This window comes from Sprattus sprattus (assembly GCF_963457725.1).
Source record: "Sprattus sprattus genome assembly, chromosome: 14".
NCBI classification, from domain to species: Eukaryota; Metazoa; Chordata; class Actinopteri; order Clupeiformes; family Clupeidae; genus Sprattus; species Sprattus sprattus.
The window spans coordinates 26,176,508-26,204,107 of record NC_137912.1 but is presented as its reverse complement, the minus strand read 5'-3'; the positions used below and the strand labels follow the sequence as shown (position 1 = coordinate 26,204,107).

Here is a 27,600-nt window from a genome sequence, read left to right as displayed (position 1 = left end):
GGGAGGCAACTTATATTTCTTTAAAATTATTCCTTAGGCAGTTGTTTCTACACATAGTGTACATTTTAAAGAATGCCTTAACTCCCTTTCCCTATTATCAGCTTATTTACTTTCTACAGATATTAACTTGGTGTGGTTGGTGCATAGGACATAAAACATATAAACATCAAAGGCATCTTGCAGAGGCTTTAATATTCTAGTGGATGATTATGTGAACATAAAAAGAAACCTTCTAGATAAAGATCGAAGTACAACATGAATATGATTGCTCGACTGGTTAATTCAGTTGTCTGTTATGGAAGGCAGTTTTGTCAGGTTTGCTCCTCCCATATGATTACGCAATGACGTCACACCTGAAACCCTCTTCATTTGCCTTTGCTGCGAGAAAACCGCTACGTGGTTTACCGAAATTGCCACGCAAAAGACCAGCAAATAAGGTTAATGTCAAATGTAGATGCAGTATATAGTGAACACGGTGGTTGATTTCACAGACATGCGGCTTATTACTTCAGAAATGGGGCAATGTAGATAACAAGCGTTGTCTCCATCCTATGCCAGTTGCTGGGACTCGATAAAAGTAGCTAGCTAATGGAAAAGCCACCAAGACTACTGTTATCGCGGCTCTGGCTGCAAAACAGGGTATACGATGTCACTTTAAACAGCGTTGTTTTCGCATGGAAGGAAGCAGAACCCAACAAAAAACGTGCACCTGGAAGCAACTGGAACATCGGAAAAGCTGGTAAGATATTGGTCAAATATGTATACCGAACAATTCCTTTGTTTTGTTACGTGCGATGAGAAAGGAGCCTAGGTAGCGAGGTCACATGGGAATAGTGTGAAACAGCAAGCTAATGCTATGATGTAGCGATTAACATTGTAGTGAAAGAAAACAACTTGTCACAACACAAAATAACGTGAAAGTAAAAATGACATGAATTCTAGATACATCTGTTAATAATATTTCTGAAAGTAAACCGCTGTCCGGTAAATCAAAAGAGGTAGGCTATACCACGAGTTTGAGGTTTTTCCATGTTTACCATTTAAAATGTTGAATTAACCGTATTAAGTCCCGTTTTAGGTATGTTGAATGCTTAACAAGAAATAACGTCCTGTTCATGGCGATCAATCCGATAGGTGTCTTCATTTAGTCCTCGTTATTCTTAATAAAACGAAATAGTACATGCATGACATTTATTTGGAAGGCATATCGAGCAGTTGAAGGCTTGTTATGCTTGTGGTAGTCACTAGCATTTCATGTTGGAGTGTCTTTTTCTTTGGTTTTCTCTGAACGAAGGCCTCTGGTCCAGTCGCGTTCTCCCCTAGTCTCTCCTGGCATAGTCAGAGGTGTTGCAGTAGAATCACACTACATAGCTAGGCTAGCTATTACTCATAAACATTTACCTTACTTGGTATTTTTAGTCCACCTTAAATATGCTGTGTAAGTGTATTCCACACTTAATTTGCCTATCTAAGAAATATTGATACAGTAGTGCAATTTCTATGGCATGTATCATAACATTGTCATTTTTTATTGTGATGGTGAGTTGGTGCTGGAGGACTTCACTGAGGCTATTTATCATCGTAGGCTGTCAGACCTTTGGTGTATCCCATCAATCAACTCCACTGCCCGATATTGACGTTTTGTGATTGGTTGTACTTTGTATGGCTTTTTCCATAACTCACTAGCTAGTTCCTCCCTGGCCAAACAAAAGAAAGATCAATGTTCCATCTGACGCAAGTTGATAGAGATTCTGAAGAGTCTTTATCTCACTACCATGATTTCTTGCAGTCAAAATAGCAGGTGTAGTAACATCCTCTTCAGACCCACCTGACCTCAGCTGAGAAGCTCTAATGGAGAACACATTTGGCAGTTGCAATGACTGTATAAAAACTATTGATACATCCATTGAGCAGTAGCTACTGACAACCAGCATGAGTTGCACACAGGCTTGAAAGAGCTACACAATCTACATGTAGTGGAAAACTAAGAGCATTACCTCACTGGTCCATTTGACATGCCACAATTTAAACATTTTAATTGACTGAAAATTCTTTATTCTGGCTCAGCGTTTACACTTAATCTTAAGGTTCAAGACATCTTAAGTAGTGGAAAACATAAACACTGGGCTTGGTAATATCAGTTCTATGGGCAATTGAAACTTAGAATGTCATCGCCGCTTATGTTCATGATGATTTTTTAAATGATTATTTTTATGATGGGACATTACATTGACAACAGAGTGAGCGAGGGACTTGAAGTGACACACTGAAATCTGACATTCTGACTACAACAGTGAAGTGTCTCATTCCAAGTCAGTTTTTGCAGAAGTGGTCAGAGTATCAGGGCTATTGCACTGCTAGCCAAGGTCAGTTCAGAGAAAACAGCAGCTGGTGTTTTTTTTTTTTCAGGCTTCATACAAACAAATGAGGCTAGTTGCTGAGCTGGCACAGGGCACAGTCAAGGTTGGAGAAAAATGTTGCTCCCAGTTCAAGCTGACCAGTCCAGGACTACAATCACACCAATTTTCTTTAGTTGAATCATTGACCATATTAATCATTGCAGAGATCTGAGTTTAAAAGTATACAGAAATCACAACTAGGGTTACTTTTTAATGTTTTTATCAGATGTGTTTAGAGAACCCCAGTGGTGCGTTGAGTAAATGTTATGGACCAATTGTCTGAACTGTGGAGGCCTTTACCTTTTTAAATGTTCCTGAAATACAATGCTACCTTTTATATAAGGATGTAAATAGAGATTTCCACTTGGGCTGGTCCATATGTGATAGGGTTTCCTCCCTACTCTGAATACTTAAATGTAAGCAATCTCTATAGGCATAGCCTATACACGCAGTTTAACATGAATCTGATTTACCAAGATAACAATACATTATACAACTGCTCTATAGCTTATATCAATTATTTATAGTTGAATAGTCTTGAATTGCATACAGTGGTCAATCTGTTCAGCTAGCTTTTATTATTAACCCAAATAAATAGCTCATGGTCGATCACTGAAACTTTACCCCCTTTACCCTTTTTGCTCTCAGTCCTAGACTGTTGGATACACTTCCAATTCTGGAAGCTTCTGAGGCTCCTTTAAGACCTGCTTCGTGGGAGGCATTAGCTTAACCAGGTGGTTTCCTGTCAATGTTGACGGCTTAGTGTAGTGTGTACTCTAACCATCTGCTGTGCAGCCGGCCACAATACACACCGTGCAGCCAGTTACAATACACATTGTGGCCGAAAACATAGGAATTGGACAACAGCTGAACTATGGAAGGATATGACCTATCCTTTTTTCCCCTCTGGTATTTAGGCAGTAGTAAAAGAGTGCATGGGAAGGAAGGAAAGTGGAGGCTGGGCAAACACTGTCCACACAGAGAGAATCTATTCAATCATGCTGCATAATTTTCAAAACATTAACCCCCCCCCCCCTCCCATCTACTGGGCTTGTGTTTGATGTTGCATTCATTTGGTGATGTGTACCTCGAAAGCCTGAGTTTATATTACTTGACATGCCCCAGCGCAGTCTCACGCTGTGGGGAAAGGGATTATGTGTTGAATGGTGCTGAAGTTGGGATATTGTGGACTGAATATTAATCTGTTGCTTGTGGTTTGCATGCATGTTTTATATCCAAACAATTTCCCACTCTTGTCACTCAATCTTTGGTACATCCAAAGCTGGTGTGCAGGGGCGGAGTGGCCATCGGGAGCACCGGGATTTTTCCCGGTCGGCTATAATCTCTCGAGAACCAGCCTGCAGACCGGCCTTTGCAGCCGTTGAGTCAAATTCATGAGTGGCCCATCGACTTTGCATGTACGTCAAATAACCGTGAAAATCTCTAAGTTCTCCAAAGGTTACACGGGTTCTTAGTCCAACCACTATTTATAGCACTATTTGTGTCTATACATCACACCTATGGTGTGTGTCAAACTCACTCCCATTAATCCAACCTTCTGATTTTTGTTTAGCCTCCTATATTGATGTAATTCTTTTTATTCAGACGCTCCATTACTTTCATGACCACAAATATATAGCGATTTAATTCGTTTTTTTGTTGAATGTAGAATGGTCGAAGCAAAGCATCATGGGAAATGCGTATCGTTCTGCCTTTATCAAGTGAACCTAGGGAGATAAATTAGCGGCTATCAGGGAGAGAGAGCAGGTGAAGCGGACCTGATGGAGGGACATAAGAGAAAGGAGAAAGGAGGGGGCAAAGGCCAGACTGAAAAAGAGGCGGATGCTGGAGGAAAGTGCATCAAAATGTACAAGAATTACGGATTTATTCAACCAGCCGTCAACTAGATGCGAGTGAGTTGACAGGACACATTGTTGCGAATTAGCATAACATTTGAGCCATACGGGACGCGATTTGTTCCGTATTTCCATAAATGTTCATATACAAATACACTGTCACTGTCATGTCTGTCACCCACACATCAACTCTAAATCTAACAATAATGATCAAAAGCCGCCCGTTTGTTTCTGTAGTTGATATGGGAGGCAGAGGGAATGCGGGTTGGGCCAGTTTTGGGCACGTTGTGAGCACGTTGTGGGCCGGTGGTGGGCCGGTGCAGTCAGAATTGTCCCGGTGGATTTTTGTGTCCCACTCCGCCCCTGCTGGTGTGCATTCTTATTTAGAGGAGACAACACCAAGAATCCTGTCACTCGACATGTCCTGTGACTGAAGAAGATGTTTGTAACTGAGATTATTTGTGATAAAGCTTCTGCTCATAGTAATGACGCCACAGAAAGGTTGACTGTGTGGTGAGTGCCACAAACAAAATGCTTAAAAATACCAGCCAGACAAAAATAATGTAGGCTATCCCCTATCTTCACTGAGCACAGTGATTCAGATGAATTGTTATTCTTGATCAATGGAAGACCCTGATTCCTGAGGCCTTCATCTTCAATACCTCACCTGAGAGTGAATTGCTTTTAAACATTTATCCCAGGCAAATAGGAAGTATTTCAGAATATTTAGAACACGGTGATTTCACTAGCTCAAATGCCACGCCGCATGTTGCATAGGATTCAGCATTGTATATAATAAATGGGTAATTCCATGTCGGATCAATAGACATTAGAAAGATTTCCTGACATACTTATGTAAATAATGTAATTGTACCCCAGAACTAGTGTGCAAACATTTCGGGTTGTATCTTCTTTAGGTTCTTAGATCTGACGGCCCTAATTTTGCTGCAAAAAAACGAGGGTTGCTAAACAATTACCAAATTCCACATACATCACTTTTGAAATATTCATGGAAGATGCTTGACATTTTCAGGGGTTGTTCTTCACTTTAAGATCAGATCAGATCTGTTAAAATTCTGATATATAATATTCATGTTGTAGTTCTTTCTTTCTGTGAAGTGCTAGGGCTTAGCAAGTGCATATTTCCCATGTATGGTAAGTCTTAAAAAAAAACAACCATACCATTGGATGGAGGGTTTTTTATTAGGCTAGTAAATGCCCAACATATGTTTGTGGGGCTGTCAAGCTAAAAAGGCACCGGATGCCAAAAAGAGCCCGGGTGACGTAATGTTGACTTTCGAACGCCTCTTGAGTGACAGTTTCTATGCCAGCGTTAGCATTACGTAATCGGGTCACCACGTAGGCCGGGCGCTTATTAGCTTTAAGTCTCAGAGTCGTTCGAAAGCCATCAGCTACTTTTTAGTCGCTTAATATTGTGCCTTAACGGACACTACGCACCCGGACACTTTTTAGCTATCAGTCAGAGAGTCTCAAGAGTTGTTCGAAAGCCATCAGGTACTTTTTACACGCTTAATATTGGCTGCCGGTCTTTTGTAAGTAAGCACACATCAACAGGTTTCGCGCGCTAGCATCTATATTGCTAATAGCAATTCCTCCTTTTGTGCGACAATATTAAGCGACTAAAACGTAGCTGATGGCTTTCGAACTACTCTTGAGACTCTCTGACTGATAGCCAAAAAGTGTCGGGGTACATAGTATCCGTTTAGGCACAATATTAAGCGAATAAAAAGTTTTAGCTACACCTGCCTGCTGGTAACCTGTAAGTTAGCAATGTCCGCTAGCATGTCAAAGCTAGCAAGCCCCCGTTGTTCTTTAGTAAAATGTTGTGCAAACAATGCCCTGTTTTGTTCAAATTTAATTGTGGGTGCCGTCAGATATGTCTTAAAATCACAACACATTAAGGACTTTCTTAATTTAAGCACAACAACAGATGAATAGCTTCAAGCTAACAAGATAGCTCGTTACACTAGCACGAGCTAGCTAATGAAATGTGCTTACTTTGATACTATAACCAACTAGCGAATCAACCACTTTCCTACCAAAGTCAAACATCAAGCACATGGTTGTTGTGGTTGGTTTATTGTAGGTCAAATACAAGCAAGCTGGTCTCAGGTAGCAAAGTACAATGCAAGATGCTCTGAGGTAAATCGCGTTAGGGTGACGTATTGGCGTTGGCATAGCAACTGTCACTCAAGAGTCGTTCGAAAGTCAACATTACATCATCCGGGCTCTTTTAGGCATCCGGTGCCTTTTTAGCTTGACAGGGCCTTTAACCAAACTATATTTATAAGGTACATAAAAGCAGACCTAGACTTCTAGTTTAGTTGAGTGTAGTTCTTCTCTTGTCTTTGGCACTGTTGCATACACAGGGCATGATGTCCATGCATCACATGGCTTCATCTTTGACATCATGTTCCATGTCCATTGACTCTTGATTATTTAAGATAAGTACGTTTATCAGTGAAGATTCTTTAATATCTTGGATTTGCAACCATACAGCTGATTATGTCCCCAATGGAGCGTGCTGCCAAAGAGGAAGCCATGTACAAATACAATGTACAAGTACATGAACAAATACAATCTTGTATTGTACAAGAATGGTTTTATCATGCTCCAGGGCCAGTCTTTTGTGGACTGCTGAAGCAAATGACATTGTCACCCAATTAGCTCATCTGTAGGTCTAAAAACATATTTGAAATTGTAAAAACTGGTCCCAGGTAACTAGTATTTGATAGCCTTACTGTCGTTCAGTTTTGATGACATTGTTGGTTAATTTTCTGTTGCTACATCTATGACCTCTTCGCAGGGAACATTCATGAACTGGAGTTGAGGGAATTGGCTATATGTGTCTGTGTGTCATATGCACAGGTAAGTCCTAGGCGCCAAGGGCCTAGATTAAGAGAGTCTGTTGGGTTTTGTAATAAGTAACACTTAGTAGCTCATTATCTGAACTTATTTATTATTTCCATCTCTAGGTTAACATTTACTTTCTTTTTAACCTAGATACACCCACTGCGAGAGGGTTATGGTTCTGTTTGACTCAGATGGGTAATGGTTCTGTTTGGGTGAGATGGGTAATGGTTGTGTTGGACTCAGATGGGTAACGGTTCTGTTTGACTCCGATTCACTGGAATGTCTGTCATTGTCCTGTGGCATTTCCTCTCCCCCTGTTTGTTTAAGTTGAAGCCTCTGTTCTGCTCACGTCCCCCAAATACTCCTAATACCAGAGTAAACTGACCTCTAATAAACCCCACTGTAGATGTAGCAATCATTTAGCACTCAAGTGCGTGTGAGTTGTGTGATGAGATATGGTGTCTGCCTGGTTCACCACACGTGCCCGCTCAGGGAACTATTGACTCACTGCTGGTATGGTTCCAGCAATGGAGAAATGAGGCCTACTGCACCTACACCACCCACTATCTGCCAGAGGCACCGTGTCTAAATATAGAATAATCAGCTTAAGGAGTCTAGATAGAAAGAAGAAGTTTGGCTGTTAGTTGATGTGTTCATAAATTATAAGAAAGGACTCCAAAAGTGCAGCACTCCTAAAAATATAGAAGAGAAAAAGCTAAGAGATTAGTAGTAATCGTCCTGGGTGTCCTGTCTTGGTACTCTTTTGTCATTGCTTAACGTCAGGTATCAACTTGTTATCACGGTGTACTGAAATGTCTGCTATGTGTCAAGTGCTCCTTCTGGTTGATAAGATTACAGAAGTAACCAGCATGTCTGATGCTGGGGTGCCAAATCCCTCACATAATTGGTGTCTGATCTGTTGGTTCTGTCTAATGAAATAGCTGAAATCATCTGCTGAATACAAAGAAACTGGTCAGTTTGTAAGATTCTTGTTTCTCTGTTTCAAAGACTAATGAACACGTTATTAACCTTGGCACAAAGTTTACCCCCATTTTCAGTCCAATGCAGTTCGTTTTTTCCCCCCTGGCTGCTGTGTTTATAATAGATGCTTCATTTTGCTGGTGATGTGTACCTGGGAAGCCTGGGTTTATAGTCACCTTGATGCTGCAGCACTGTCTCACTTTGCCAGACTCTGTTGTTTTTTAAGCCAAGTAGTCCATTTAAAATAATGTATTTCACTTTCACAAGGTCACACAGAGATCATTTTTGGATTTTTGAGTTGAGTTTTATTTCCTGGCACATTAAGAGTCAAGCCTCAGGGCTGTTAAAGTGTGGTGTTGTCTCTTTCAGCTGGCAGCCACAGTGTTCCTGTATGCGAGATCCTGGCTGTCCAGGAGACGGCTGAGGAGAGTCACAAGAAGAATGTTGGGAAATGGCACAGGGTTCCCAAAAGACCCGAGGAGTCCTATCAGCCGCCTGCATTCACAGGTATGCCAAAGATGCTGCTCTGTTGCTGTGCTGATGCTAATCTATGCCTGCCTATCTATGTCTCATGAGGGCTGAGCCTATACGCCCATACACATGTGATCTGTTTCTCTAACGTTCTGTACAGAAAGACAGATGGTGATCATGGTGATCTCTCACCTAGTTCCTTAGGTTGGCACTCACCCATCCTCTCCTCTGCCTTCATGTTTTCTTTCTTTTCATCTTCATTTCTTTCTCGCGTTCATCCTTCCTTTTTGTCTGTGTTCAGTATTCTATGCAGAGAGAGCGAGGCAGCACCGCTGGCGATGTAGCAGTGTCACTTTCCATTGCCCCGACTGGGGACTCTGCCAGCTGTGGATCCACACCATGGAGGAGCAGCTCTCTCTCTTGAGTACGTCTTCTCTGCTTCATAATGTCATCTGATGCCCAGTTACCTCTTACAAATGTCACTCTGGATATCTTTGTTGCTGAAAGTAATGCATAGTAAAGAGAACATGCAATGGTATTTTAAACACTAGAGTATTTACAGCAAGTAAGAGCCAATAGAAATGTTGACCTCAGCCTTGGTTTCACTACTGAAGTTAGTATCCCAACCATTATCACCAAACATAACATGTGTGAGTGTCCCTGCATTTGTGAGCATAGGGTGCTCTGTAATGCTGGGGATTCAGATGCATCTATATAGAGTGACTCGTGCCATAGGACCGTCTGACACTCTGTCACCTCTGTATTGGTTGGTACAGTGGATCAGGGAGGGTTTTCCAGAAGGTCACATTCACAGAGTTCACATCACAAACCATAGGGATGCTTTTCACTCCAATAATACTCTGTCATCTCAGTCTTGATATGAGGGGGCACTTTTGGAAGGGTGAGGCTATGAGGTGAGCTTTAAATGTCACGTTTCTAAAGATAACCCATTTGTTAAATCCCAAAAGAAGCCATAAGCCATAGCCCCCATAAAGGACCTAATGGTGCCTGGTACCCACTTGCAACCCTTTAATTTACAAATGCAAAAGCATTGATATCAAGGAAAAGAGACATTTGTTATTGTTTATTTCATTGATTTGTGCCAAGGCTGGTAAGAAGGAATATTGCCTTTACTCTCAGTGTCTCAGCCTCAGTGACTGAATAGGATCAAGGCGTGTTGCTGTACTTTGGACTGGTTAGTTATGTGGATAGGGATCAGCTTTAGGAAGGCTAGGTCCTGCTTACAGGGTTACAAATATGAGTAATTGGAAACACTGAAGTCTGTGTTACTGCTGTGTTGTGAGGCTGATGATATGCTGTTGAAATGTTTCACTAGGTGCACTTGCCGCTCTGGTCTCTGCCTTTTGGGTTTTTATACCATTGTGTTAGAAACACGTGACGGCGTATCTGGTCGAGAGACCGATCATGTTTTTGCACTAACACTCCCTCCTGTATCTGCCAATAGGTAAAAACTCAGTTGGCCATTTTTTTTCAGTGAGAGCTGGCAAAGTTTGTTGGTTAATGAAAGCTTCATGAGTGTGCTGTCAGCCCCCAAGAAATGCTGCTGTCAGACAAATAGTCTTGTATGTAATGACTGTGTTTCTGTCCTCGCCGTGCAGCCAGCAGACCCAAGCGCTTGCTGGTGTACATCAATCCCTTCGGAGGAAAACAACAAGGGAAGCGGATTTACGAGCAGAAAGTCGCCCCAATCTTTTCCCGTGCCTCAATTTCCACTGATGTGATTGGTGAGTTCCCGTCAGGGACCTGCATTAACATTTAAATAAAAAATGAGCTTTTATAACCTGCAAATAGAACTGGCAAATGGCCTCGCCTTCCAAACACCCTCAAGAATATTATCTTATTTAAAGCTCTGTCTGTCTGTCAGTCAGGCACGGTAATGGAAGTTCTAATGGTTGATAAGGATCAAAATCCCAACACATTAGATTTTTGCAGCAGTTTCGGGAAAGCCATAGATGATCGTGGACACTGGCATCATGCAGTCATGGGGAAATGGAAATTCCACATTTTTACTCTTTATCATTTTTCTCCTGCTGCATCTTTCTGCTCCACATCAAATGAACTGAACGTAATGACAAAATGGAGTGCTGCACTCCCTATATAACTGTTTAAATTAGATGGAAGCAGAGGCAGTGGGTATTGATGAACTGATGGACCATCATCTGATGGTGTAGGACATTTTCTGTCAAGGGAAAAATGGCTGCACATCACCACAATGTTTTCAGTTAACTTCACAAAGGGCATTTTCATACATATTGAGGGTTGGTTACAAAAGTAAAGTTAATTTGGCAGCAGAAGCTAACTTGCCACATTGACTTGACTTCATATAGGTACATTTTAAAGAAACTGACAGCTCAAAAGAGTTTGCTATGAACTCCTGGATAAAGGAGATTCTCACCAAGACGATGCCGAAGTGCACTTATTCAGTAAGAAGACACATTTCGTTCCCTTAAATGTAATTGTTAACCTGGCATGCCACCCACCTGGAATGTATCTGGTTTGATCAAAAGAGAAATATTGCAACCCCCCTTTTTAGCACCCACTGAAACTGATAAAAACTGGCAAATCTTCAGGTTCTTCTATTTTAACAAAGATGTTTTAAGTGCTCATTGAAAGCTTCAAACTGTGTTTGGGACTAGCATACTAATACACAGACTAATACACAGCTTCCTGCATACGTAATGAGTCCTATGGACACAGAGTGTTCCGAAACAGGACCAAAAGAAGAGAGCCATAGACAAAAAGACATCTGTCTGCAAGAAAGAATATATAGAGGTCTGGCTGGTACCAAAACTGTGTCTGAGTCATGGTCTATGAATGTCTGGCACAACAGAAAGGGAAGTCTTTCTCGTAGTGTTGGGATCTCCCCACAGTGAAGACATTTTAGGCCATTCTATTTCTAATTTCTCGTTCTATTTCTAGGACTTGATGCACTGTGGGCACTAAGACAGTGCAGACAAAAGAATGCCATGGTTTTAATTAGAGCTGCACCGGTCCACAGCTCATCAATCGGACCTGGACAAATTTTGAATCGGCAACCAGACAGTTTTTTGTTTATTTCAGCCAATGTATTTGTTTATTTGTTCATTCACTCCATGCACACAAGCTGAATTGGAACGTTTTACCAAAATGTAATTTGTACAGAAGTATTACAAAGTCTGTGAACAGGACATTACGATTGCAATCTGTATCTGTTACACAATGAGTATCTTAAATGCGTTGTTGATGCTGAACAGGCAACAGCTTCACCACGCACTTAAATGATCAGTACATGCGATGTTGCAGAAAACCCAGAGCGAGATGGTCAAAAAGCACTAGCCATAACAAAGAAAGTAATGGAATGTATTTCATTACATGACCATCCGTTGTCAGTCTTAAATGTTCTAAGTTTTTACTGTCTAATGGTGCGCATGGATAAACGATACAAACGGCCCAGCAGATGTTACTTTTCTACCCAAATTCTACAAAACTGCGTTCTCCCACATTCACAGTCTACTTAAAGCTGATGTCACTTCTATACATTTTACAACTGATGTATGGAACTCTGATGTGAGACCCTGTGCTGAGTCCGACGGCCCAGTATATTGATCCTGACTTTAAACTTCATAAAGTTCTCCAACATGCAAAAAAATCTCTGGCTCACACAGCATCTGCTCTTTCAATGGCTTTTGACTAAATGCTTAAAACCTGAAACATTCCCAAGAGCTAAGTGCATGCAATTCAGCAAGATGATACCCCAAATATGTCAAAAGCAATGAAGGACGCTCACTTACCTAGTTTTGCCTTGTAAGGCTCAAAAGCTCCAGCTGGCGATAGATGAAGGGATGTTCTCACAGTGCAGTATAAGTGACATAGTAGCGATTGGAAGAACAGTGTCCACTTTAAACATTCTCCTCTTCCATACTTCAGAATGTGCCGACTCAACTGGGCTAGTCAAAGAAAAGGCTTCAGCAAGATGGCCACCAGATGGTACAGCACATATGTCTTATGGAGCAGAAGCATGTTTTAGGGGCATATGCTGCAGACTTACCTTGAACCAATGGGCTGTACTGAAGAACATCTTGACTCTTTCTGCACCTTTTGAGGAGCTTACAAAAGGGATCAGCCCTTCCTCAGCGACTGCAGCGGATGTCAATCTTTCACTGAAACATCTCTTAAGTAAAAGTGCTGAAACCGATCATGGCATGAAAACGTTCAAAAACCCTCTTCTGGAGGCGGTTGAGAAAAGATTCAGCAACATTCAATTGGAGCCCTTGTATTGCCTGGCTACGATCCTCGATCTCAGCTAACCATAACAACAGGCCTAGCCGAATGTGGCTTAGCTATATGGAATTTACATACTATTATTAAAATCAAGTAGGTCTAATAATGAATGAAAAATGAAAGTTGTTTAGATAATAAGTTAATCAGGTAGATCATTTTCTTATATCAAAAATATAGATATTTCCTCAACAGAGTGAAACGTCAAGGGAAATGCTTCAGAATGTGGTACAAACAGAGACAGAGGCCAGAGACAGGACGCACTGAAGACAAGAGCAGAGATAGAAGCACAGACATGTCCACAGAGAAAATACCTCACAGAGCAAGCTCACTGTTATTAAGATATTGAAAGCAAATTCTGAACAGAATCAGGTCATAGCCAGTCCTACAACACTGTAGGTGTTTAGCTACCTGTCCAATGCACAGGCACTAAGACACGAACAAGAGGTTGGTCAACTGGCACACAAATAGCCACCATTTGCTGAAGTTGCACGAGTTTCCCTGTCCACACCCTGCACTACATACACTGTTCTGTATAGGATTGTCATTTCAGTTTATCTCTAAATTACATTGACATTTAATTTAAAAAACAACTGCTGTATCATCTTTGATTTACTCATTGCACTAAACTTGATTGGATTTTGAAATGCTTGAAATGATAGTATTTATTTAGATTTTAATTCAGACCATTTGTTTTTTGCTTTCATCTTTAAAATGATACAAAATATTTAAAACAAAAATAACTACTGACGCTACATGTATGTAGCATCTTTGTTTTACTCGTGATTAATATGCAGCTGTTGCCATTTCACATGTCGTTAGATATTTAAGGCTTGTTCAAGGGAAAATAAACATTTTACTCATGTATTTCTCTTTCTTTCTTTCTTTCTTGTTAAAAAAAAATCGGCATTTGCTTGACATGTAATTCTGCTTGTCATCGGCCATGAAAATTCCTCATAGGTGCTTCCTTAGTTTTAATTCAGATCTCGTGCTTTATAATACATGCATACTGAACCATTTTCTATCATTTATCTCCATAGTGACAGAGCGAGCTAATCATGCAAGGGACCACTTGAGAACTGATGCTGATCTTAAGAAATATGATGGGTATGTTCTGCCTCTTTTTGAGATATCGCTACACTCATGTGGGATCTTAATTTGCAGTGGGAGATTGTTTTCCCTTATTTGAAAGTCTAAATTTCCATTTCAATGCATATCAATATACAGACTCAAAACGTATTGCTAATTCCTGCCGGGATAGTGCCGCTGAATACTAAGTGAGTTTTGATGAGAAAAACATTGAGATGCAAAGTAAAAATGAATTAGAGGTCATACTCACAAGTCTCAACTCTAGTTTGCTCATTCATTAGGCTGCAGCTCCTGTTCGGTCAATCAGTAAACTAATCAATATTATCTGATTCTTCACAGGGTGGTTTGTGTAGGGGGTGACGGCATGTTCAGCGAGATTGTCCACGGCCTGATCTCAAGGACGCAGTCCGACTCTGGCGTGGATCAAAACTGTCCTGAGGAGACTCTTGTCCCTTGTGACATTCGGATTGGTATTATTCCCGCAGGTGAGTCCAAGCCACTTAAATGCAATCTAAACACAGCAGGACATGGTGAGAGAAATTCTGGACCCCCCCTCATACATCAGGGCTTCTGCCCCCTGTGGCTCAACTACAGCAGGGATCCTATAGAGCACCAGGCCAGAGAGCCCTCCAGAATCCATCACTCAAAATTCCATTACGGGCCACATGCTGTGTGGCATTTTCTAAATCATCATAAATTCCACTGCTATGACATGAAATACCCAACTGGCCCCAACAGTAGCATGCTGGAGACTGATCACAGGAGATTAGTCTGGGGCTCTGCAGTGGGAGGCAAGGCACCCTGTCAACAGCAGAATCATCTCTCTTCACAGGAGAAAAAAAAAACCACATACATCTTCAGTCTCTTGTCAGGGCAGATGAGTTGACTTAAATACTGAATTAAGCAGACAGACATCGCTGCTTTTCACTTGTGGTCTTGGAGAGCTCCCACCAAGTCATGTATCCGGAGGCTATCAGCAAGCAGAATGGGGAATGGTTTGGATATATTCTAGCCTGTGTGTGTAAAAGTCATAAAGCTTCCTTTTTTTTTTTTTTTTTTTTTTAATGCTTTAAAAATCTGTGTGTGTGTTTCTGGACCAATAGTATCTGGTACTAGTATTGCAATAGACCTTACAAACAGCACCGCTGACTGATTATACAACTCATTTATCACCGTATCTCATTATGTGATATTACAGTTTACAAATGAATGTGACCAGCCGGCCACCTGCTTGGCCTAGCCTTTACTGTTATCAGTCAGCCTTATCAGTAGGGCTAATTCTGTGCGTCTACGCTCTCTTATCTCTACTCTCAGATATGAGGCCATGGAACATTTCCACAGGTTTTTTTTTTTTTTTTTTTCATTTCACAAAACTTTATAAAGAGATCTTGATCGATATGACTCAGTTGCCATGAGGAGCACATTAAAGTGCTGCCTGGGACTGTTCAAAATGCTATTCAATGCAGTTTTGGACCATATGACCTGTGGTAACCTACAGTCACTTCCTCATTTCCCCCCCCCCCCCATTGTTTTTATGGTCAGGGCACATCATGTGAAATGGCTCCGCTGCACGCCATATCTCTCAGAGCAAAACCAGTTCTCTTTGCATCATGGAGCTTGACGGTTGGACAGGGGAAAATTAAGAACAAAATTCTGCATCTCCATTGTTCTCAGGCCTCCTAAAAAAACAACAACTCCCTACTGAAAACTTATGTCCACATTTATTTGGCAAATACAATGGGATTCAATTCCCCATCTTAAATATTGTATCATCTTTAATGTTACCATAGCAACATAGCATGTATGTATGTGTGAGCCAGTTTCTAGTTGCTATTACTTGTTCACCTCTCTTCTGGAAGAAAGGTATTTGAGTGAGAGGCATTAGATTACCATCCTGAACTCCGAGGATCTCATCTAAAACTCATCTCAGCCCACATCTGAAAGAGGCAGAGCTGCACTCACACTCAGAGACTGGGCTTTGCTATGGCCCTGTGAGTCCGCTTCAAATGGAAAGGAGAAAATCAGTTTTCTTTATTTGATAATGCACACCGCTGTACACTTTACATTTGAATTACAAAACAATTTGTGTCTTTTTGTGTGTGTGTGTGTCTTTTAATAAAGACAACTGTCCAGATTTTTGAACTGTTATTCTAACCAACTGTGCCCCTTGAGAATCTGCAGATTTGACCTTCCATGAGCCATTAAATGCCCCTCTCATGCACTGACCTGTGAAATGTGTTTCCAACCAGGTTCAACCGACTGTATCTGCTATGCAACAGTGGGCGCTAATGATCCTGTGACTTCTGCCTTGCACATCATTGTGGGTGAGTAGATCTGGGCACCTGAGGAGTTACCCTCACACTGTGGGAAAGGTTGCATAGCAGCCCATTCTGAATGACCTTTTTATAGAACCTGCTATTCATTACTCTTCGTTAAAACAGCCTTTTTATGGAACCTCCTATTCATTACTCTTGGTTAAAACAGCCTTTTTATGGAACCTGCTATACATTACTCTTCGTTAAAACAGCCTTTTTATGGAACCTCCTATACATTACTCTTGGATAAAACAGCCTGGGTGAATGTATGTCTAACCTGTCATCCATTTCAGCTGCTCACATAATGTCGTCACTGTCATGGTTACATACTCTTATGTAGCTTTTATTTTTGAGCTTTTATGATTGACAGGGGATTGTGTCTGGTGGTGCAGACAAATGGTTCATTTATAACTGACGTTATTGCTTGTGTCCTCAGGAGACTCCCAGCCTATAGATATCTGTTCGGTTCACCACAACAACACCTTCCTCAGATACTCCGTCTCACTGCTGGGATACGGTTTCTATGGAGACCTGTTAACAGACAGTGAGAAGAAGCGCTGGATGGGTCCCACTAGATATGACTTCTCAGGTAAACAGCAGCACAAGTCCTGTTCTCCCACCCTCATTGTGCCCTCATCATGAGCTTCACATGGGTCTGTGTCTCTGCTGCAGGTGTCAAGACATTTCTGTCACATCACTGCTACGAGGGAACAGTGTCTTTCCTACCAGCTACTGACAACGTGGGATCTCCAAGAGACAAGTTTAAATGCAGATCAGGGTAAATGTATTATTATTCAGCTGGTTGGAGGCGGTATTAATGTTTACGTGACAGCCAGTGGCCATTACTGCATATTTCCGAGTTGAATTCTGTCCAGTAAGGTAGCTAACATTAGGCCCCCTATCGCATCTCCCCTACAGATGCCACTTCTGCCAGCACAGCGGGCACCTTCCTTTTGAGAACCAGCAGATATGTGAGGAGGAGGAGGAGGAGGAGGAAGAGAAGGAGGACAGCGTGTCGGACAGTGGTGAGGATCTTTTCCTATTAAACACTGATCACGTCCCCCCTCCCCACCGGGGATGTTCCTTAGTCCACACACACACACTCAGAATATGGAGAAGAGGGAAAAAATAGCATCATCATCCTCCTCAGCCAGTCGCACTGGTATCCATATGCAGAAAACAATAATAATAGTAATAATAATAATATATTTTATAATAAAGTGCATTTCATGACACCCAAGGTTGCTACGCAACAAACTATTATTACTGTCATTGTGTTATATTGTGTTTTATAGAGGGGAACGATATTAAGGAGTATAAATGAGCATAATGAACATGAATGAACAGGTTCCAGACTGTTGCCCATAGGAGCAGTCTGTAGGTGCGTGAGAGTCTTGGTTATCTTCTATGGATTGGGGTGGTATGACGAGAAGCAAACGGACTGGCAGGGGTATAAGAAAATATCGATACACTTTTTTTTTCAATTATGTTTTGTGATCCCGAATCGATTCTTAAAAAATGCTGTATCGATATTTAATTTATAATTCCGAGCAAAGATTTGTGGCAGACAGTGGTTCATTTTGCTGTGATGTTGGATTGTACAGGGGCTGTGAACAATATAAATGCAGAGCCCACTGTTCTGATTGCATTAAAAAGCTTTTATGCAAACGATCTGTTATTTATACCATGACAGTGTTCCTAAAATTAGGCTTTAAAAAAATCACAATATTTCCCCTTGCTCACAGTTTTACAATACATCAAAATATATTGAATCGTCACCCCTGTATCACGATACGAATGGCTTTGCAAGATTCTTGCCAATACACAGCCCAACACACTGGTTCAAGGCTCATGTTCCTCTCATAAGCATGATGTCGCCATCTGTCCGAGCCGCAGTCCCACCACTCATGAACATGAGGCCAAACCATGAGAGAAACCCGGCCAGTGACTCATGCCCGGCGAGGGCCTCGGCCCACTGCGTGTTCTGCAGACCAACACGGCACATTATCTTGCACTCCCAGCACCCTCTTTACAACACACATCCTCCTTTAGAAAGAGAAAAAAAAAGAAGCAAATTGTCGCATGAGTGCAGCCTCCATTTGTTTATTTCCAAAGCCACAGATAAGTGGTGTTTACAGAAAACCCCAGAGTCCTTGCCGTCCCTAATTGGCATCGGCGCATGTTAATTTTCCTGGGCACACTCTCTTGGCTGCCTGGAGCTGTGATCCTCCAGGGAGAGAGGGGAAGGCGAGGCGAGGCGAGCGCCCTCTTAATCAGGGAGATAGTGTCTTTGCCATCCTTGGCTGCATCTCTGCTTCTGTCACTCCAACTAGTGTTGGTGTGAAAATCTCCAACAACTGTTAAGGCAATGGGGCAAAGCTTTGTCACTTTGGAATAAACCTCCAGAATGTAAAAGTGTCAAGCTAGGAAGCCACGGCGAGCTCTCAATCACTCCTCCATTTTGTGCTTTTAAGTGTTTGATCAGTAGTTTCCAATTAAACTGTGTTTGCCTATTTCTTTCCCGGAGGCCATCCAAAATTGATGAGTTTCCCTCATGAGTTTGTTTTATGATTCTAAAAGAACACGAAGCCTACTGATAACGATCCGTTTTGTAACTTTCATTCTAAACCTGATTGTTCAAATCCTTGATTGTGATTGGCTAAAAGTCGTTGTAAAATCCAGCATTACCTTACAAGCAGCATTCAATTAAGCAATAAGCCCCAAGAGGCCGTGCTTTGCGCTGATTTTAGAACAGGTAAGGGGGCTTCGCGTCGTGCCTAACAACTCCCCTTACCTGTTCTAAAATCAGCGCAAAGCACGGCCTCTTGGGGCTTATTGCTTAATTTAATGCTGCTTGTGGAAGATATTGGAACCTTGTCTTGACATGAGCCCAGAACCTGGTGCTTGTTTGTTCAGTCATTAAGATTTGTAAAGGCTGTTTTTCACCTCTGCCTAAGTTAATCATATCTGGTTGTGTGTTAGGACGTAAGGACGTCTGGCGGGTCATCCGGGGTAAATTCTTGGCAATCAACGCTGTGAGTATGAGCTGTGCTTGTCCGAGAAGCCCCAAAGGCCTATCACCAGCTGCACACCTGTCCGATGGCACGACGGACCTTATCCTCATCCACAAATGCTCCCGGCTTGACTTCCTACGCCACCTGCTGCGTCATACCAACAAAAATGACCAGGTACATGCTTCAGATGCTGCTGTTAAATTAGCAGAGATCTTCTCAGTATACCTTAGGTTCTACCATATATTGCTGCCCCATCATTTAGTTTTAGAGGTGCCTAAATATATTAAACCAATATTTAAAGTGAGGTTATGATAGTTAAAGAATACAGTTAGTATAAAAATCTTTATTTCAGCATTACTTGAGTTCAGAGAGATCCTCTGTGGAATGGGATATATGTTGTGATATATCTTAGCAAGTGAATAATCATTTTGAAATCAGTTTGTCAGAAATGTAGGGCGCCTCTCTGGTCCAGAGGAAAGGAACAGTTGATATGTTTAGTTCAGTGAAATGTTCCTGTCACACTCGACGTTCAGGATAAGAGAGACTTTTCTCTCTGGCTGCATGTGCCAGTGATGACTCAAGCCTCTCAGAGATCAAAGGAGAACTGCCACCTTCTTGGCTTGCAGAAGCTATGGCTGACTCTGCTACTTTTTCTTCCCTCTTCTTGTTTTTTTACATTTTTTATTAGAGTTCACCTCAGTTCAGGCACGCTGCCTGGTCACTTATCGTAAATAAGATAGCAGCCTCATAGGTGATATCAAGGAGCCATTGAAGAAAAGTTCACAACTTAAGGGAGGTGCAGGAGACGCAAACGGAATCAAAGAAGCTTTGCCGCTCTTTTCTGCCATATACATATTTTAACACAAATAGCGAGGCGTGGGCATTAAATATATTCATTGTTTGTCCAAAGTCCTCATAAGCAAACATCTCGCATGAATACAAAAGGCGGATTCATAAAGTGAGCGTGATTGAGAATAAATTGCTGTCACTCTCGAAAGAGATGAGAACCCTGGCATAGAGCGGAGTGGTGAAGGGTAATATTGAGGCTTTTCTGCATCCCCGACTGAGCCTCTGCTACACTCTTCAATTCATCTCACTTCCTCTTTTCCCTCCCTCCCTCCATAGTTTGATCACCCTTTTGTTGAGGTGCACCGCGTGCGGCGGTTCCGCTTCACGGCCAAACACCAGGAGGCGGATTCGGAGCTGGACCTGCGGGAGATGGGGAAGGGGCTGTTCGGCCAGATCTGCCGAGATCACCCGGCCTGCGGCTGTGCCGCGGCCCACAGCACCTGGAGCTGCGACGGGGAGACTCTGCCTCACACTGCCATCCAAGCCAGGTAAGCAGAGGCCGTGGGTGGGCCAGGACCGACGACTCAGACAACCAGACCTGAGCCCCATTATTCATATGTGGATTACTACTGCCAAAGCTCCTGTGGGAGTAGCTGTTAACAAGTCCATGAACTGGAACTTGCTCAGCTGTGGGGGTTTTGAGGTAAACCGAATTAAATCCCAATCTAACACCAGGACCTTCTCAGCTGAGCTCATGTTTCAGGAGCACCACAAGTCACAGCAGTAAGAAAGGCATTGGCCCTATAGTGTTGTCACATCACCACCTTGACTTATGCTCGCATGATAACTTATTATTTAGTCATCCGAATCAGCTAGACGTCGATTGGCAGAAAGAGTTGATTTGGTATATGTCATCTTATCCATGGTCTGGTTATAGATGCAGTCTTAATGACCCAGCGTTGGAGTTCCCTGCTGGCAGTGATCACTTCATGTTTTCAATATCTTCACACACAATAGCTCTGAAACAAGAACACTGTCCACTGAGCTGTGGATCCCAGCCAAAGTGGTACAAAGAGGATTCTATATTCCATAAGGCTGGTGTGAACACAGCTGTGGTTATCAGTGGAAAATCTTTATGTAGCATGATAGCGCTCCGGAATGCATCATTTATTTTCTGCTTCATTGTGCTTTGTCAATGATGCATGGCTGTGTAATGTCCCTAATTTAATAGCCTTCCCACTGTTAAAAGCTTTTCTCCCTTTTAATTAAAATAGAAATCCATTCATTTATTGCATTTTCCTCTCCAGTAATTGTTCTTCGAGTGAGTCAGCAAATGAACTGTTGAGATAATTGATGACGATACCGTTGCCAAAAAAGAAAATGTATAAATTAAGCCCTGCTTTCGATATTAAACACATTGAAGGATTTGATGGAATTACTGGCAAATAAACTACCTGAGTAAATGTTAATATCCTCACACTGTTAACTTGTGTAATGAGTCAATGGCCCTTTATTCAATATTGTTATGTTGAATTAGAGCACAATGCACACAGAAGGAGGAGGACCAGGTGGGGACAATGCAAACTGGGATGCTGTTTGTGCTGGACTGTAATGGCATGGTTCTTGTCTCCTCAGCGTCCACCGTCAGCTGATCAAGCTGTTTGCCAGGGGGATCGAGGACCAGCCTGTCTTTGAAGACTCCACTGGTGTGTGCTCTGCATAGACCAGCCTATCACATGCACTCAGGCATGCTGGCCGTTGCACATTGTTACACAGCTTACTTCCAGAAGCATAAGCATTTCTCATCAGCATGGGATACTTAAGGTCAAGTAGCATCACTCCAAATGCCTCCTCACAATATGGCATGTTGTTCTTGACAGCGATCTTGCAGCTAGTCTATTCGGACATCATTTCCATCGATAAAGGCAGCATTGTGCCATATCTGTGGTACAGGCTGTCATACAAAGGCTGCACTGTGGGCTTCCGCCGAGAAATCAGCTCAAGATTCAGTGTTAGCGCAGCAGTCAGAGGGCTCTGCTCGGGAAACAAGGGTTGCTTTGCTCAGTGGGTTTCCATTGTGTGTCACCTGTGTTGTGAGATTGAAGTTGTTATTATTAGACATTCGACACATGCTCCCTACGGAGGTTGTCTTCCTTTATCCAGTCAAGCTGGCCTTGATGTGTAGGATTGTCAACCAATGTTTTTTTTTTTTTCCGTTCGACCTTCCTCCCTCCTTATCGCTTGGAAAAGTGAAAACCACAAATCAAAACATGAAAAAAACTGAAAGAAAAACACACTTTCAAGGTTTGTTTGGTATGATTTTTTTTTTTTGCCCTAGTGTTATGTCTGTTTGACTTGAAGGATACAAGGTTACTCTCAGATGAAAGTTACTGCCTCTATGCCAAGCATCATTTCCATTCTATTCTGCCTGCTCCTAGTTTTTGAATTAGATGTGTGCAATATGCATTGTTTGGCTCTTAAGTTCTAATGCTTTAGTTACATTCACTGACAATGGCGTGGGACCCAATAGCTCATGACAAAATAAAGATCTGTGGGTCCCTTTTTAGACTTGTTTAAAAAATAATCTCAAAATGGCATGATTTTATTACAGGAAGTTAAAAATAATTAGAGTTCTATATGTCAGCAGTATTTCTTGTCTTACTGACCATCAACATTCCAGTCGGGGTCAAACTGATTCCATCAAACAGTGCTGTGCAAACTCTAGTAGCTGTGTCAATCCCCGGTGTAGTGCTGTAACTGTGGAACTCTCTGGGCTCCAGTGCTGTAGTCTCTGAATGCTGGTGCTGGTGCTGTCTGCCCGGCTCAGCCCACAGCCCTCTTAACGCAGGGAGATGAAAGTGTGGCGCGTCTGGCTGTGGCTTAATGATGGTGTGTGGCAGGGCTCCAGGAGCGGTGCCGAGCTGCCTCCAGCTTCAAACGGCCATTCTGTGTCCGCCGCTCTTCATCTCGCTGTCTAATTTCTGTAATTATTGAAGAGCCCGAACCTGAGGGTTATTCTCTAGGGTGTCGCTGGGGGTTCCTGTAATGTGTTTTGTTCCTTCACCAGTCATTGTTTGTGCTGTAATTTAAGTCTGTTTTGTTCCCTGACTCTCAGGAGACTTCAAGTAATCTGTGATTTATGTGAAGTGAAATTGCCTCTTCGGTGCTGTACTGTGTTTGATATATTTCTGCATTTTGAAGACTGAACATTCCATTGAATAGGGCTCGTGATTTGAGGCGGTTTATAGCTCTCAAGGCGGCTCCGTTTGTGAAATATCTATGCACCCGAGCACCGCTCCATGGTCTCGTGATGGCGTGCACCAGAAAGATAATGTGGACTTCACCACCTAAATCATGAAGCTCTGATGGGTGGATGACTGCCCGTGTTCCTGAACACATGTGAATCACCTCTCCACCGCCCTGGCTCTGCCATTAGTTCAGACACGGGCTCTCCGGTGCGAGTGCAGAATGTATGATAACACTGGCATCGGGTGATCAGCTGTCAGCAGGCTGCCTTATTTGTCGGAGGGCTTTGGCGACGTGTGTAGCACTGCGGCGATCGAGCCTAAGCAGAACGACACGCTGGGCAGCCACCTGACAGCTGCTTCTCTTGGCAGCCCAGAATCCCCCTTCCATTTCAGACGCACTCACAAATAATTGTTTATCCTAGCCGCCGCCGCCGCTAAATCTCACACAGCACAAAACTTCAGCGTGGTAGAGTTGGGGACATACTGCCGTCAGGCATCATTGTGTACACAAAATCCCAAATCCATCCGAGATGCATGTAGCCACTGGCATCTCTGTGGTAATACAGTCTGTCTTGGTGCAGCAGGTGGCTCCAGTCATTTCTGCCACAGAGACGCAGGCTCCAGTCAGGCACTTTGTAGCACATTATGGGCATTGTCATTCCCCTGTGCTCCCCGCGGTGCAGGAGATTGGGCCCGCTGTCCACTCAGCACTGTGGTAATGTGGCGGAGGGAGCCAAAGCAAGGTCACCCTCACACAGAGACCCTTCTGGAAGGGGCCCAGCTAGCAGGGAACTAAACGAAGGATTAGTGAGGACTGAAAAACAAACACACACAAAAACAGCTATTTTATTATGAAGGTGTTGAGATGGCACAAATTGTAATGTATGGAACCTATGATGTTGAAGTGTGATTGTAAAACATACTAATAAAAATTGACCTAAAACCAGCAATGAAGTTGTGTGTGTGGAGATTTTTTATTCATTTTCTTGTTTTTTCTCTTTGCAGGCACAAGAAAGAGATTTCTAATGGTCTGTAGAGAACAAACAGCCTAATACTGGCAATCAGGTCGGTGGATTGTTCATCTGCCCATCTATCTCCATACAGCATTCAGCTGTTGACAGGCATTCAGTGCTTATCTGTGCTGAGGCCGTACTTTCTGAGTGTGGACTTGATTAACTTTGAGATGACTGACAAGGTGAGAGGGGGATGGACAGAATCAGGTGACACCGCCACCCTGCGATCCAGCCCCGGTACAACCAGAGATCTGAGGGTGGATTTCCAAAAGTACTTCAAAGTCTTTCAGCAGATCAGGGGTCAGATATGCTTAGTCCATGCACTTAAAAACCCAGCCTAATGGGATGAAATTAGTTCATATCAGGACTTTTGCACTGATGGATTTAATGAATATAGATCACATAAATGTTCTGTACACAGTGAAGGCTGCAGTGCTGGACCCCTGTGGCTACAGCGGTAGTTAAGGAGGGTTTGCAGCGAATGAGTTCCATAAAGTGATGAGAGTTGGCAGGCTAAGACATTTATCTGAGGAAAGATAATAATCTCGGGGGGTTCTCCCAGTGCAGAGCATATAATGCCTTAGGCAAAGAGACACATCAAGAATGCAATAAGCCTCCGATATCAGACAGCCAACTCATGTTGGACCACTCCGCGTTCCAACACTTCTCCAATGGCCCATCAATTTCACACCAACTCCCCAATGAGATCAGGAGACACCTGAGAATATACACAGGTGTAACTAAAAGCTTTTATTTTGACGTAACTGGTTTGAAAGAAAGGACCCCGGGAGTGTTGCGCTTGTCCTTTAAAACTGCGCATTGTAGTCCCTGCTGTCATGACGGCCCTGTGAGTAAGCACAAGGGAGCGGCTGTGAGTGGGGAGCCTGTCTCTTCCCACCAAGGTTTACAGGGTATGTTATTATAAATATGCTACATGAAACCAATACATGTTTCCCTGTTATCTTTAAGAGCCTTCAATAATACAGAATGCCCTGCAAAGCCCATTCTGCTGACAAATACGCTTAGCCGGAGAATGGACGGATGAGACGCCACCGACTCTAATGGGCTTATTACATAAAAATGTCTGCAGGGGAGAAATAAATTCCCCCCTTACTCCTCTTCTGCCCCCAGTGCGATGGAGAGATATTTCCACCCGCGCTCATCCTCCATCTCGCTCACTGTTTTGATATGGGCCATACATTACACTGCTATCTGGAGCAGCATGGCAATGGAGCCGGGTAATTTTCCGATCTCCCGTCCGCAGAGTAAATTCCATTTCCTCCCTCTTGCTTTCGCTTCGGCACGTCTTTATTGATTTATTCTGTGGCTCGCGGGTTGCATCCCGTCGAGACCCACTGTCTCATTCTCAGGCCCTTCTCTTGAGACATTAGAGACACAAAACAAACAAACAAACAGCCGTCTCCGTCTCTCCAATAACAGTTTGGAGACAACTCATTGCGAGTGTGATTACACCTGCGTTTTTACCCACACAATAAGCCACTTCGAATGAGTTTGCAGGATTCCCAAGATGCCCTCTGTCTGCCTAGGACTCTTGAAGCTTCGCTGGATGACTGGTGCATTCTAATGGGCAAGGAGGGTTACATGTGAATGTAGGGAAGGGATTAACAAGGAGACGGTTGACTGAAGAGACTTGACTGAAAGGTGTCGTGATCCTTGAGGGGTGCACACAGAGACACACTCACACAACCACTGTGTATACACACACACTCACTTTCAAATGTGATGGAAGATTCTCTTTTGTCTATGCATTTTTTTGTGTCTAATCAAGCACAGTTAAACATGAAATATACCCTGCATCAGGCCCGTAGCCAGGGGGGGTTCGGGGGGTCCGGACGAACCCCCCCACGCACTGGGAGGTACCAAAAAATATATATATATCATTCAAAATTATCAAATCATCCTTGACAGCCCACTGGCTATAGTACTCAGGTGGGAAGCAATTGGGAGTGAATCTGAGACACGTGTATGCCTCCTTCCTTTGCAAACAAAACAATATAGGCTACTACCATTGAGGAGAGCGCGATGTTGCAAATGTGCTCTGCGATGGAAGAACCACTTCCGACCCTCCAGAATCGCGGCCCGAGTCTCCCGCAGAAGTAGTAAAGAGATGTGACGCCACCCTGTTCCCTAACGTCGCTGTGCTCCTGAAAATATCATCCACTATCCCTGTTACTTCATGTGAGTGTGAAAGGAGCGCAAGTGCGTTACGAAGGCTGAGCAATTACAAGAGAGCTTCGATGGGAAACAGCCGGCTTTCTAACCTTGCGCTCCTTCATATCCACTACGACACTGAGGTAGACCTGGACGAAGTGGTGGATTGCTTTGCTCGTCTCCATCCCCGGAGATTAGTCTGTTGCGTTAAACGTGAGCATTACGAAAATGTATATATGTATGTAAGCTGGAGCATTTTCTGTTAAAGTTAATTAAATTAGAAGTTATATTTTATTTTTGGATTTTATCAAGGACCTTTCACCTAGTTCATTTAGGACTTCTATTGTTAGTTAAGTTATATATATAAACGGATGTTGACATGTTATGATTTTGGGAGGATCAGGGAAGTGAGGTTAGAGTTTGGAAAGTTGAAGACTGAGAAGTGAGCCATTAAAACTGTTTAAGAGCATCCTTGTCTCCCTCCAGTTCGTCTGTTCAATAAGTGAGGATTTAACCTGAACGAACCCAACACAAAAGGTTACATGTAACATACTGCTTAAGACAGTTATTGGCAGTCTCCATTTCTTGCTTTGAAATCGTCTCAAAAACGGAGGACATGCCATTTCAAAGGGTTGAAATTTCAAAATTTGTCCCAAATTATTAAATTAAGAACCCCCCCCATACAAAATCCTGGCTACGGGCCTGTGCATGCTAATTTATGTCAACATTCCCACACAAATACAAAGACACAGAAGGCCAGTTAGCGATAGCTTCCTAGGAGTGCCTGCCTTACTTGCCATGACAATCAAAGGATCAAATGGTTTACCTTGAACCACTCTCCTAACAATGAAACCTTCAAACCCTCATAAAGAATGACATAACAGACAATATTATAGACATTTATTGTGTATGGTGACATCAAAGAAAGTGTAAAGTGATGCCAACACAGACATAAAAAAGCATTGTTTACTTGCTGCCATTTATGTAGTGGAGCTATAATAAGGATGGGGGAAATGGTTTGTATTTTTTGTCTGGTTTCGTCTTTATTTTTTTTTGGTCTGGTAATTACACATATCAATGTACTAAAGGAAAAGTCAACAC

The 27,600-nt window shown here is 42.6% G+C and overlaps 1 protein-coding gene across 1 annotated transcript; it reads left to right on the top strand.

Annotated features, from left to right (window-relative positions):
- Positions 1 to 588: 588 nt before the first annotated feature.
- cerk (ceramide kinase) lies at positions 589 to 21,912 on the top strand (the record flags this gene model as incomplete). Its single annotated transcript, XM_080851172.1, has 13 exons — positions 589 to 739; positions 8,480 to 8,617; positions 8,883 to 9,005; positions 10,201 to 10,326; positions 13,900 to 13,966; positions 14,288 to 14,433; positions 16,198 to 16,272; positions 16,700 to 16,852; positions 16,936 to 17,041; positions 17,182 to 17,288; positions 19,246 to 19,451; positions 20,403 to 20,614; positions 21,702 to 21,912. 13 exons carry the CDS (start codon positions 589 to 591, stop codon positions 21,787 to 21,789), a joined length of 1,698 nt encoding a protein of 565 aa, XP_080707298.1. The 3' UTR covers positions 21,790 to 21,912.
- Between the last annotated feature and the right edge of the window lie 5,688 nt (positions 21,913 to 27,600).